General features: G+C 42.5%; 1 protein-coding gene across 37 annotated transcripts in view; it reads left to right on the top strand.

Moving 5' to 3' along the window:
* Positions 1 to 12283, top strand: part of CELF4 (CUGBP Elav-like family member 4) — a 686780-nt gene that overhangs the window by 548295 nt on the left and 126202 nt on the right. For 12 of the 37 annotated variants that reach the window (XM_065663968.1, XM_065663950.1, XM_065663974.1 and 9 more), the window contains exon 4: positions 5936 to 5962. The exons of the other annotated variants lie outside the window; for them this stretch is intronic. In XM_065663968.1, the coding sequence (XP_065520040.1) occupies positions 5936 to 5962 (27 nt within the window). The remainder of the gene's footprint in view (positions 1 to 5935; positions 5963 to 12283) is intronic. 37 annotated transcript variants of the gene reach the window in all.

Below are 12283 nucleotides of genomic sequence, written 5' to 3'. Positions count from 1 at the left end.
CCTGACTGTGACCAACACTGAGCATGTCTAAATGTCCTGGCCTGTAATAGGATAGGTGGAAGGTGGATGAAGAAAGTTATGTTCTGCTCACCCTAAATCAACCCCTTTCCCTAAAAATTAGATGGACTACGTAGATGTTCGTGGCATTCCTAGACATCTTTCCCAAGCAGCCAGTCCTTCTGCGCCAGAGGAATCTGAAGCCCAGCACTGGCACACTGCTTCACTCTTGTTTTCTTGAAAAGGGAGAGCCAAAAGAAATCTCTGGATGGCAGCCTCTGGCACTCAGCTCTTCATATTTGCCTCGGTTACTCTTCCCATCTCTCTTTTTTCTTTTTCATTTCTTTTGGACTGTAAGTTTCATTCCAGCTGGAAAGGACCAAAATATAACTGTTGGATATGCACGGAAAAAGCCACCATTCTGGAGGAAAAAAACCATTCAGAAATAGAGTCACATCTTTGGGCTCTGCCAAACTAAACACCAGGGGTGTTTCTGCATGCATTTGCATACAGAACATGCATACACAAGTGCATGTGTGCACAGATGCCACTTAATTTTCCAAAGCAGAAACAAACAGGCTTCAAACTGCCCTTCCTTGTTGTGGGGAGTAGCCATGATGTGAACACCCAGCCCCAGCAGACTGATGCCCTCCATCAATACATTGAGTGAGAAGTAGAAGAGTGGTTCCTTTGCAATATTTCCCACCAATTTACCTGCACTACTTGGTAGTACAGAAGAGTAAGAAGAGGCATGGATGAAGCCAAATCTTAGCTCTTGTCCTCTTTGCTGGGACTGACCAGAAAGATGCTAATATGCTAATAATTTTGGGAATGCTATCCCTTGAAAATTAAATGGAGTTATAGGCATACAAGCCTCATGCCATTTTTGGGTTAACACAGATTCTCCATTAGACCAGTGCTTTTTGCCATGTAGTCCAAGCAGTAAGTGTTCTGTCAGTGAATGGAGTCTTGCAGTCTTGGCCCCTGAGCTTGCTTGCACTGAGTCAGCCTGAGAACCTGGCAGATCCCCCTACCATGAACAGTTATCACACTTATCTAATTAACTGGGCAACATGATGGAAAATATGCTATTATATAGCATAAAATTACCTCTGAAGGATACATTCTTCTTTGAACAGTTTGTTTAGGCTGGTACAAATCCATCCCAGCTGTCCTGAAATCAGTAGTGGTGTTTCAGATTTACAGCCACCAGCACTTGGTTATGTCATGGGAAATGAAATTCAGGATGGGCTTTGAATGGTGTATGGTATCCTAGGAAGCCTTAGAAAGGATGTGTTTGGTCTGGCTGACAAGTTTGTCTGTCCCTGCTCCTTACCTGTAATACTAGACAGTAAATACATTTTAGAGAGAAGCTGTGGGATTAATTTCATTTTTAGCCTTTTCTACAGTTCCATGACAGAAACTGAACAGTTCTATGCATTTATGAGTAAAAGTGGTGGAGACAGGTGATTTTGGGGCACTGTAAAATGTAGGAGCAGAGGTCTGATACACCCTTACATGGTGAGAAAGTTACATGGTTTGCTCCTGCAAACCACTCTTCTGGTTCAAGAAGTCCCAGCTTGCAATGCAGGACCTCTGCTGCAGTCACATTCTAACCCACAGAAGCCCAGCTCTGGCAAGGTATTTCTTTTTTTCTGTTGTTCCAAAATCACATAGTGACAAATCCATGAGAAACTACAGTGAAAGATGCAAAACTGCCCAGCGGTTTGCTGTGCAGTCAATGGTTCATCTTAAAGTCTTTCTTTTCAGCACAAAGAGAGACTCAGTCACTTAAATCTAAAATGTTAAGCTCTTTGCTTTGGATTCCTTTCCTTCTCTCTTCAATGTTATTTTCTGTAATAGATGTTTTAAATAATTTTGGAACTTGGTAAATCAACTTCCTTTGCAGTGCCACATAAAACCACTAAATAAATGTGCTTAACACGGCTTAAGAAAGAGCTGGACCATGAGTTTCCAAATTCCAACAGCGCTAAGCTCTGTGAAACTCTTGGCTCATGTTTTAGTTAGTGGCTGAGCTGGGTTTTCCAGTACAGATTTTTTCGAATAGTAGTTACAACACCCTACATTTGCCTAGTCCTTTCCACTCCAGCATTCAGTGTAGCACATCCCAAATGTCTTGTCAACCTCCAAAGAACAGATTCTTTATTCCCATTCAGCTAAATCTTTCTTCCCTGCCATGGGCTTTTGCTTGAGTTAGGACTTCAAAATATGCTGCTATGTACACTCTGGTTTTGTTTTATGAGGTACTCGGAGGCAATTTTCTCTGGGATGAAATACATCAGTTGTTTCAGCAAGGGAAAGCCACACGTCTGCTCTCCAACTGCTGTAAGTCAGTGGAGATGCTCCACTGGGCAGAGGAGGCATCCCTTAAACACGACATGAAGAACAAAGCAGGGAAGCCTTTGCAGCCTACATAGTAAGGGCATTTTGTTTTTTTTTTTGTATTCCTGGACAGCAACCCACCTGTCTAGCAGACCAGCCAAAAGGCCTGAGGGGATTTGTGATTCAATTTGGACAGCATCTTCCACCTTGGCTAGTGTTGGTAGGAAAACTTTCACAATTTTGATTAATATTTTCCTCTGAAAAGCTTGTGTTCCAATTAGAAATTGGAGAAATATTCTGACAGAAGTTCTCACAGGCATAAACTTGGCTTTTTTTCTGATCTCCCTGCTCACAGCCCAAGACACATTGCCACTCAGTCTTTCCCTGTCCTTCAGCCAGCTTAAGGTGCACTGTTTAAGGGTAAGTGTCCTCCAAAAAGAGCATGCAAAACCCAGGAAGCCTGATGAGCTGCACTTGGCTGTTTGCAGAGCAGCATCAGACATCAGGAGGATCTGCAAGGGAGAGCAGGCGAGAGCGGTGACGAAAGAAGCCTGCTGTCTCTTTCCGATGTCTCACTCCTCTCCCTGCTGCTTTCACCCACCCGTCCCTCAGTAAAACCTTTTATTTAACACAAGGTAGCTGCTACTGCAGAAAGCACTGGTGGAGGCAGTTGACCCCAGTGTGCAAATCAGCTTCACTTGTGTGGAAAGGGAATAGAAACATACAAGCCTCAGAACAGTGACTTCACACAGTGTTTGCCAGCAAGTCCCTGTGACAGCGGCTTTTTGGCACAACTCTGTTGCACCAAGGCCTGCACTAATGTGGAAGAGAGGGCAGGCAACAAGGAAACAAAACAAGGAAACCCTGTGACAAGTCCAATAGAAAAGCTTAACTGCATCTCTTTCACATGTTAGGATGAGCATCCACTCCTGGAAACATTCCCCTGAATGGGTCCGTCCATTGGCCCAATAAGAGATGTCACATTGCCTGTCCTGTCCCCAGTTTCTTAAGGGCTGATACAGCTACAAACATTTCCTGCTGTCATGTCACCTCAAACCTGCTCATCTCAGAAATGCAAATCACTGCAAACCCAAGTGTTGACCTGTCATTCCTCTGATATACTGGGGAGCAAACGACATGGACATCTGCATTCTTATCTGCTGCTGTCTCTGCCACATTTTGCTGCAGAGGAGAAAAAATTAGATATATATCTTGTTTATAGCCTTCCTTCTAACCCTCCTTTCATCTTGCAGCATGGGTGAATCTGGAGCCTCTCAGAAGCTCTCTGGTTACTAACTGAACTGAGCAAACTTCAGAAGGAATAAAAGGGGTCATGTAGGATTTCAAGAGTTTCTCCACACCCTTACTGAACCAAAGCTCACCCCTCCCACTATACCTTGGATCCTGGGTTTTGATGTAGCTGTGCGCAGACAGCCAAGCTAGTCTCAGATTCAAAGTTTAAGGCATTTCTGAGGGTATAAGAAACCAGTAGAGGAACTTAAATACACGGGTAGATGGACCTTTGTGTGAATAAAACTAGCTTACAGCTAGTGAAATACCTCTGACTGCCTGTGCTTCCCTTAGGTTTCCTTTGTGCTGCTGGGAATATGTAACATATTAGTTATGTTCTCATTAGTGTAGCTCAGAGATGTGTTTGTGTTCTCTATTTAGCTCAGTCTTTTTTGTCTGGTTTTCTGTAGCTCCACACGCAAGCTGAGCAGGCTCAAACCCTTCATTGTTGGGCAGGAATGGGAGAGAGGAATTACAACTGCCTTTTGTAGGACCGTGGCTGTCCTCATCAGGAATCCACATGCTGGGGAAGTGAATGAAAGGACTGGGTATATGCTCCAGTTGAATATGTCTTTGTCCTCATTTGCCCTTTCCCATGTGCTGATGTGATACTATCTCAATGGGCTTTGGAAACTGAAGTCGGGGTACAAGCGATGCGAGCAGATTCCCAGTATGCTGAAAGCTAAGGAATGTTTTTTTTTCTTTCATTACCACTCTCATTATTATTTTTTAAATGAAGGTTGGGTTGGCAATCCAGCAATGCTTGTTTCTAATTTAGGGACTGACAGAAGCACCGGAGTTTAGTTCCTCCAAGACAAGTTTGACACTTCTGGTCTGTTCACATCTCATCAGCAAAACAGTGTTAAATCTGGCCAAGACAGAATTGGGAGTGCTTCAGGGGAGAAACACTGCTGATGTAGAAATCAGAGTTGGTGAATGACTGTATACCACTTCCCTGGCACACTTCTGCAGAGCAGCCCTGGAAACATTGCTGGGCTGTAAAACAATAGTGCTTCAAAGGCTTCTCTTTTCACATGTGCAGTTGATTCACTGTGACATGACCTGTACTTCAATTTGGGTTATTGTGTTTTGCCAATCATAAGTACAATGGGATTGAATATTTTTCTTTACTACCCTTCAAAACCATACAGATATACAACAGTTTTTAGTGCATCCCCTGATACTCTTAGAAGCAGCCACATTCTGTAGGTGGCAAAACAGTTCCTCTGAGTAAGGGGCTACAGTCTGAAGGGAAGAAAAGGTTCAAGGACTGCCTTGACTCATACAACATGTGAATGCAGCCACATTCCGTGGCAGGGAACTCTTGCACTTCAGAAACTCTGCAAGCTCGATCCATGTGAGTGATATATGCATATGTCTCCACTAACAAATATTTTGAGGTTTGGGAGTGTATTTCTGCTCCAAAGGTGCTTTATCACAGCTCCATGAAGGAAGCCTGCACACCACCCAGGGCATAGCATCATGCCACTAACACAGGTAAAGAGAGAAAACAGCACTGGAGGTCAACATGACAGAATGGCCCACTTCCTTCCCTTTTCCAAGCACTTGGCAGCCTCATATGCCATCCCAAATTTGCCATAAGTTGTTATCTGGACGACCAGCCTCTGTGGGTGTTGCAATTTTAAAAACAGTGGGAAATGATGCCTGAGTCCCTCTTCTTAGCGCAGGAGCAGTAGGACTGCCCCAGCCTAGCCCCTTCTCAGACCCATGCACAAAAAACCCCACTATGAAGTGCAAACATCTTTCCCTCCAACATCAAGGTGGCAACAGCAAGGTCTACACATTTATTTATCAAAATCACTGTCCATGTTTTCTTCACTGGGAGTCTCAGCACTTTAGGCTGGAATCATCCATCACAACTGGGGAAAGGAAGAAAAAAAGAGGATCTTCACCTTCATGGATTTTCCTCTTCCCTTCATCTCACCTTATTCATGTTTAAATGGGCAGAAATTCATCTTTTCCTCCAAAGATACAGCTAGCTGCAACACGCTCTTGTTCTTAAACAAGCCGCTTGCGTCGAAAGCATTTTTCAGGCTCTCTGTCTCCCCATCCCCCTGGGCCCTGATTGACGTCTCATCTCATTTTTATGTTTGACACCTCAAAAAACAGCTTAAACGGATAGCCTCTATTTGTAAAAGAAAAGCAACTTTTCCTAAAGACAAAACAGTCTTCGCACTAGGAGTTATTTAAATGCCTCGGAAAATGGTCTACGCTACCATCTTCGGCAAGGGGGACCGTGTGCAAGTATGTATGTGTGCGTGTGTGTAGCTATTTTTGCATGCAGGGTTTACATGTTTGAGCATGCCTCCATGTTTGCACCTTGTGTGATGTTTAATTTTGCCTTTCCTTACAGCTGATATGGAAAAGCAAACATACAGTAAAACCGCATGACAGGCTGCTCTGCGGCTCAGAGTGGAATGTCTCTTTTATGGTAACAGCGTCAATGTAGTTGCCAGCAGCTTCTCCTGTAGTGTCCGTGAATTCACCTGTGTTCATAGAGCAGGAAGCACTGGCTTCAGTACAGCTCATGCCAAATATGCTCAGATTGCCTGGCAAAACCACTCTCAACTGGGAAACAAGAGTTTTTCTCAGCTTGCTTCAGTTACGGAGTGAGTGGAAACCGCTGAGGGATGTGATTTTATGCTGACAAGCCTGATGGTGCGATGGGACCACCGAGGCTTCAGCTGTCTCTGCGGGGAGATTGGGGCAAAGAAATGCCACTGTTTTTACTTCAGCAGCCATGAAATGGAGCCTGTAGACTTGATCAGTTATGAAAGGTTTTTGCATCCACATTTATTGCACTAGGAGGGAAATAATCACTTGGCAAGCAAAAAGGAGAAGGAAAAGATTGACATCCTTCTCCAGGGAACATGGGATGTGTGTTCAGAAATGAGGTCATTGCAAAGCATCTTTGTTCCCACCTTTCACTATGCTCTCTTCCATTTTGAAGGGTTAGTCAGCTTGGGGTTGGATTCTCTTCTTCATGTTTTTATAGATCCTGGGTAGAATAGTCCTGCAACTCTCACAGCCTCTTACAGCAAACGTCTTCTTCCTCAGTGATGTGGCCACAATTGTTTTTCTAAAGCTCTGGATGGAGCAAGGAGGTTTCGCTTGCCATAGATCCACATAAACAAGTGTTGTACCTCCTCTTCCATTGCCAATCCACTATCTGTGATAGGGGTGATGAGGCTGGAACAGCAATATTCAGACATGCTGGGCTTTCTCATCCTGACAGAAGTTTCATGTATCATCCCTTCATTCATTTACACAGTGTAGTACCAGTTTTGATGAGCTATGTAAACATCAGCAAGGACAGACAAATCAGCCTATCTGAATAAAATGCTAGGACTCTTAAAGATACCAAGAAGCAACAACAAACCCATCTTCTCTATCTTTGATCCCAGATGATTGCAAACAATGAAGCTTCCAACTTTGTAGAAATCAGTTTTCATAGCTCCAGTGAAACAGCTCAGTGCCTAATTCCTTGGCACAGCCTGCAGCCTATAACCATAAGCCTGTGGCCATTACAGATAACATGGCACTTTGGGGAAGACTGCAATAGTTAACGCCTTTTCCAGAGCCAAATTCCAATTTGAAGGGTCCGTTATGCCTACCTACATACCCATTCGGCACCACACAACCACAGCAACTGGCTGCAAAATCACACTTCACATCCCACTCTAAACACTCGGTTATGCTGGTGCAAAGCATTACCACAACTCCCCCAGAAGGAACTGAGTTTTTAGGCAAGAGTGATTAATCCTGAAAGAAGAATAAGGCATCGACTGGATTGACAGCAAAATGACCTACAGGTTTTTGTGATATAGACTCTTCTCTGCTTTCCTCCAGTGCAATTCTGCACAAATTCATGTGATCACAGCAGCCCTTATAGGGAACATTACATTAGATGGAGCTAATAACAAGGAGAAGAGGTGGAACCTCAGTCATCCATATACTAATCACTATCAAATGTATAGTCTTTAATAGGGCATTGCAGGGGATTTTACGCTTTTCTTTGAGGCATTGATCTCTGCTGGGTACATAATAATGCTGGATCAGAAGGCCTGAAAGTCTTTGTGGTTTACATCTCTCTGCTTATTTCTGCTAAAATTATATAAATCCCCTGAACATTACAGAGTGCTCTCTAGAGCGAGTCTGTCTTTTACTTTCTTTAAAAAAAAAAAAAAAAATTCAATTTTGGGTCAACCCAAAATGTACTTTTTACATTAAATATACATTTTTATTTAATCAGGGTTTATTTAACCCATTCATGTCCTTCTAGAATTCAGGTCAAACTTTAGATAAAAATTAAAATTTTTTCTTTGAAAAAAGAATTCACCAACAATTACGCTTTGTCCCAGAATCAGACATTTGCTCCAAAAAGGGCAATATTGAAAAGATCAGACTGGTCAGGGTTCCTTGATCCAAAATCACACATAATTTTAATTTTCATGCAAAGCTCTGCTTCCCATTGAATGTGGTAGCTGACAAAAAAAAACCCCACAAATTCTCAGCCAGATATGTATCAATGTATCCTTGGGTTTTCATATCTTATTGAAGTGTTCTTACTGTATGATGACTACTGAGAGGCAACCAAGTCCAACTTCACAATGTTCTTACATCCAGGTTTTCTCCCACATCTGAATGTTCTGGTAATCCATGTGCACTGAGGTGCGCTAGCTATTTGCATGAAGGTCTGAGCATACGTGAAACAACCATAGAGAATGCTGCACAATAACTCAGTTTAATAACCTAATATTAGGGTGTAATTATCTGTTGTTGAAATTTTTCATTTAAACTTTAAGCGTGCAAGATTTTCACTAATTCGAATCAGCTGAAAATCTTGACTCTGAATCTGGTTTAAATGCTTGGTTATTAAATTAGGAGCTTTCCAGCCTGGAAGCAACTTGTATATGAAGTACTAATCCCTGTTCATTCATACAGGCCATCCAAGCTCTCTGACTTCAAAAGGATCCTCATGTAAACAGCAGTGTGAAATGCCCAAATTGCACTATGTAAATTTTGTAAACTGAGAGCAAATGTCTTTGTTAAGACCATGAGGAAGTGCAAGAAAATCCTATTTGCTGACGCGCAAAGGTTTTGTAAGTCAGAGCCCCCAGCCTGAAATCGCTTGATTTGTGGATCCTTGCGATTAAGTTGAACTGAATGACATGTAAAGCTGGCAATTGAGATAAAGAATCACTCTAGGCCAGGGAAGAGAAGCAGCTAAAATCTGAAAACAAAGGCTGTTAATCTCACCCTCATCATCTTTAAGGAGCACAGGGTAAAAACGCAGGTAAAACTCGGCAGATGCTTTCAGATTACTGAACTGGATGTTGTCTTTTGTCTTCAAGAAAGCAATTTTGATCCAGATGCTGACAACTCGCTCCCTCCCTCACTTTCCTCTCCCACATCCATCCCCTCAGGCAGAACATCTCATCCCAGTGCAGTTGCTGCCTCAGCCCCACTCTCCTGCTCATAGGCAGGAGAGAAATCCTATCCACATCACAGGAAGTTTTCTCACAGTTCCCGGGCTCTCGCAGGAGTGCTGCTTCTTTGTCTCTCTGCCCCTCCATCTGGCTGGGCACAGGGGTTCCTGTCCAGACAACAGTTTGCAGACAAACATAACACCATGCTGTAGGACATGTGACTGATCTGTCTGTCAAAACCTGGAGACAGCCTCATAAAAACAAAGATATTTGTCCAAAGTAGATGTGCTAGAGCCAAATTACATTCCCAGTCTCATTTCTCAGAAATGAGACTGAAATTGAGTTGCAGGCTCATCCTTCAGCATCCTTTTCAAATACCTGGGATCACAGGGTCCAGCACTTTGCATAGGTTGGCACAGGTGGTCCCAGAAGTCTGTAGACAACAAGTATTGTCTTTGTGCAAATTAGCACCATAGAAGGCTTTGGAAGCATCCAGCCGCAGCATGGTAATTGGCAAAGGGAGATGCATTTAAGCAGTATTGGAAATATTAGAAGCATTCCAGCACTGCAGGTTAAAAACTGCTCCAGGATTGCAAGTTCGGCATTTTAGGGATCAGTGGGAGATTTCTCTGGAGATTAAGAGCAATTGAAAAGATCGACTTCCTCTCTATAGAGAAGTTTTAATAAGGCTGAAAAATAAAATGCTGTCTCCCTCAGTCTTCCTGGCAGAAGATATTCAAAGCACCTCCCCTGTTGTTTCATAATTCAAACTTCATCTGTAGCTAGCCGAATAGGCCTGAAATTCACCTGTGAAAGTTCATGAGGCTAAGTGGGATTCAGAACAAACTCCTCTTGTTTTCAAACTCATGAATAATGCAGTGAGGAACTTTGCTCAAAACCAGCTCTGGCTTGCTGTTATATTTACGGTATTCCAAAAGGAAAAACAGGAGGCAAACTGATAACATCACATCACAGGCAGCAGAGTGGGAGGGGGAGGAAAGAGCACATCTACCAACATATTGTAATTTGACATTCCTCTGTAGCCGGGCAGCACCTAGATCTGCCTCTTCTGCCTCCTCAAATTGAGATCGAGGCATTGCCCAAACATAAAGAAAAGGCCTGTGTCCTCCAGCAGAGAACAAAATAAATAGATACAGCAAGCACTGAAGAAAAAAGCAACACAGTAAGGAGGGTTGTTTCGTTCGGCAGCTGCAAAAGGAAACTGCAGCTGAACACGAGCACTGCAAACCTATGATTTTTGTTTGAAACCTTTCTGTTTAGACAGTCGTAGACTCAAAGGTGTGTTGAAGTCGTGCTCTCCATTTGCCAGTGCGGTCAGTCTCCAGGAGAGTCCTGGGGCTGGCTCTAGGCAATTCAGTTACCCCTGGGAGAAGGCAGTTGCTAGGTGTGCCCATAGAACACCCACTGCCAGATGGTGTTGGGCTGGCAGTGCCACTGGATGCCTGAACAAGGTGGCAACAACTCTGTTGCTTGGTTTCATAAAGAGGGATTCAGACACTCCAACATGTACCCCATTGCTTTCTTCTGCCCCAAACCCCATGCAATAGACTGGGAGTAGATCACATATAAAGTCATTTCTTTGCTATCATGAGTGGCTCATCCTGTTTATTTTAAACCCCTATCCTCAGATCATAAATAGATTTCTGGAAACCTACTGCTATTGCTTATAGACAGAATAGGCATGCAAGTTTTAGGTAGCTGCTGTTAAGTGAGCTAAATCTATGACAGCGTAGTAGGAATCAGATTCACTCTTCTATGTGGCTTATCATTGTTTCTCTGAGAAAATATATACAGTCATTTTGTTTAATCATCAATTCCAGTGCTGATCTGAGATCCTTTTTCTTTCCTTCCTTCCCTTCTCTCTTTAATTACCTCACTAATGTGGTAAGATGTTTGTTGTTGTTTTCTTTTAAGCGCATGATTTTTATAGTTTTCTGGGACTGTGGTAACTGAAGTGCGTGAGTGGTTCATTTGATACAGTAAATATTTAACAATAAAATGGTACCCTTTTTTACCAGATCCCTAGGCTTTTTCTAGTTCTATTTATATTACATATAATACTACAGTGTCTCTATGTATGCTCTCTACCATATACATGCGGAACAATATATCTATTTATATTTGTCTTAGAAGTATAAAGTGACATGAAAAGAAAGTAAATATTATAAAATTGTCTCTGAAGACATTTGACTATGTCAATATTAGGCTGACCTAGGCAAATTTAATTCTGCTCAATTGTATTTCTGTTTCATTACTTCATGACTCACTTTTTAATTGTGCAATTGCAAGGGGTTTTTTTTGAGGGCTACTAGCTTGAGAGTACAAAAGCCAAAACTGGAGTGAATCAGCTTGGTGTGCTCATTCTGAATAGCACAGATATCTCAGGTTGTGCTGGACACCCTCTCTCAAATAAAAACAGCAATCACTTTTCAAAATTATGCTGTTACTGGTGGCTTGTAGGCTGCAGTACATCAGCATAACATCCTCTGCAGCTTTAGAGGCCATGATCAGCTAGATGGGCTTAGAGATATGATTGCCTCCTTTGCAGCAGGCTTTTTTGTTGCTGCTTTGGCAGGGTGTTTTGAATGCTGATCGTATTTGCAGGTTTGTTAAGTTTATCAGGGGAAGAGAGTGCAACACCATACTTCATAATATATAGGAGCTAAAAGCTGAAGACATACTGCAGAATTAGTTTTGGTGTAAACTTGTGAGAAGGAGGAACGTTGCATTTATGTTTCTTGATGAAACTGTTTCCTGCAACATTTGCTGTATTACTGTTAGTGGAATTTATGTGAACGGCTTGTGATTCTCCGAAACTGCCTGGTGTGGTCATTTCAGCCAGCGCAATGTAAATTATGCAATAAGCCATCACCTTAATTAAAACAAATCGCGTTTACTGTATCAGTCCATAGTATAAATCATTCCCCAGGGCCCCTCTTCAAGGTTTGTGCTTGGCATATTCTTGAGAAATGTTGACAGCAGCTTCCATTACCAAAAGCATTTTTGAGCATTTTGTTCTAACGTACTTCTCCAGGATCCAGCCTTTGAGATCACTGCCGTGATATACAAAGCGAATCTTACCCAGGAAAGCAAGACAGAAATCATGTGAAAAAGACAGAATGCCTCATTTTGCTTTTCTCTCCTGGTTTGCAGTGCACACTTCGGTAGACTGTGGCAGTGAA

This window comes from Lathamus discolor, chromosome Z (genome assembly GCF_037157495.1).
Source record: "Lathamus discolor isolate bLatDis1 chromosome Z, bLatDis1.hap1, whole genome shotgun sequence".
NCBI lineage: Eukaryota > Metazoa > Chordata > Aves > Psittaciformes > Psittacidae > Lathamus > Lathamus discolor.
Note: the sequence above shows the minus strand (reverse complement) of the source record. Positions and strands in the feature narration are given on the sequence as shown.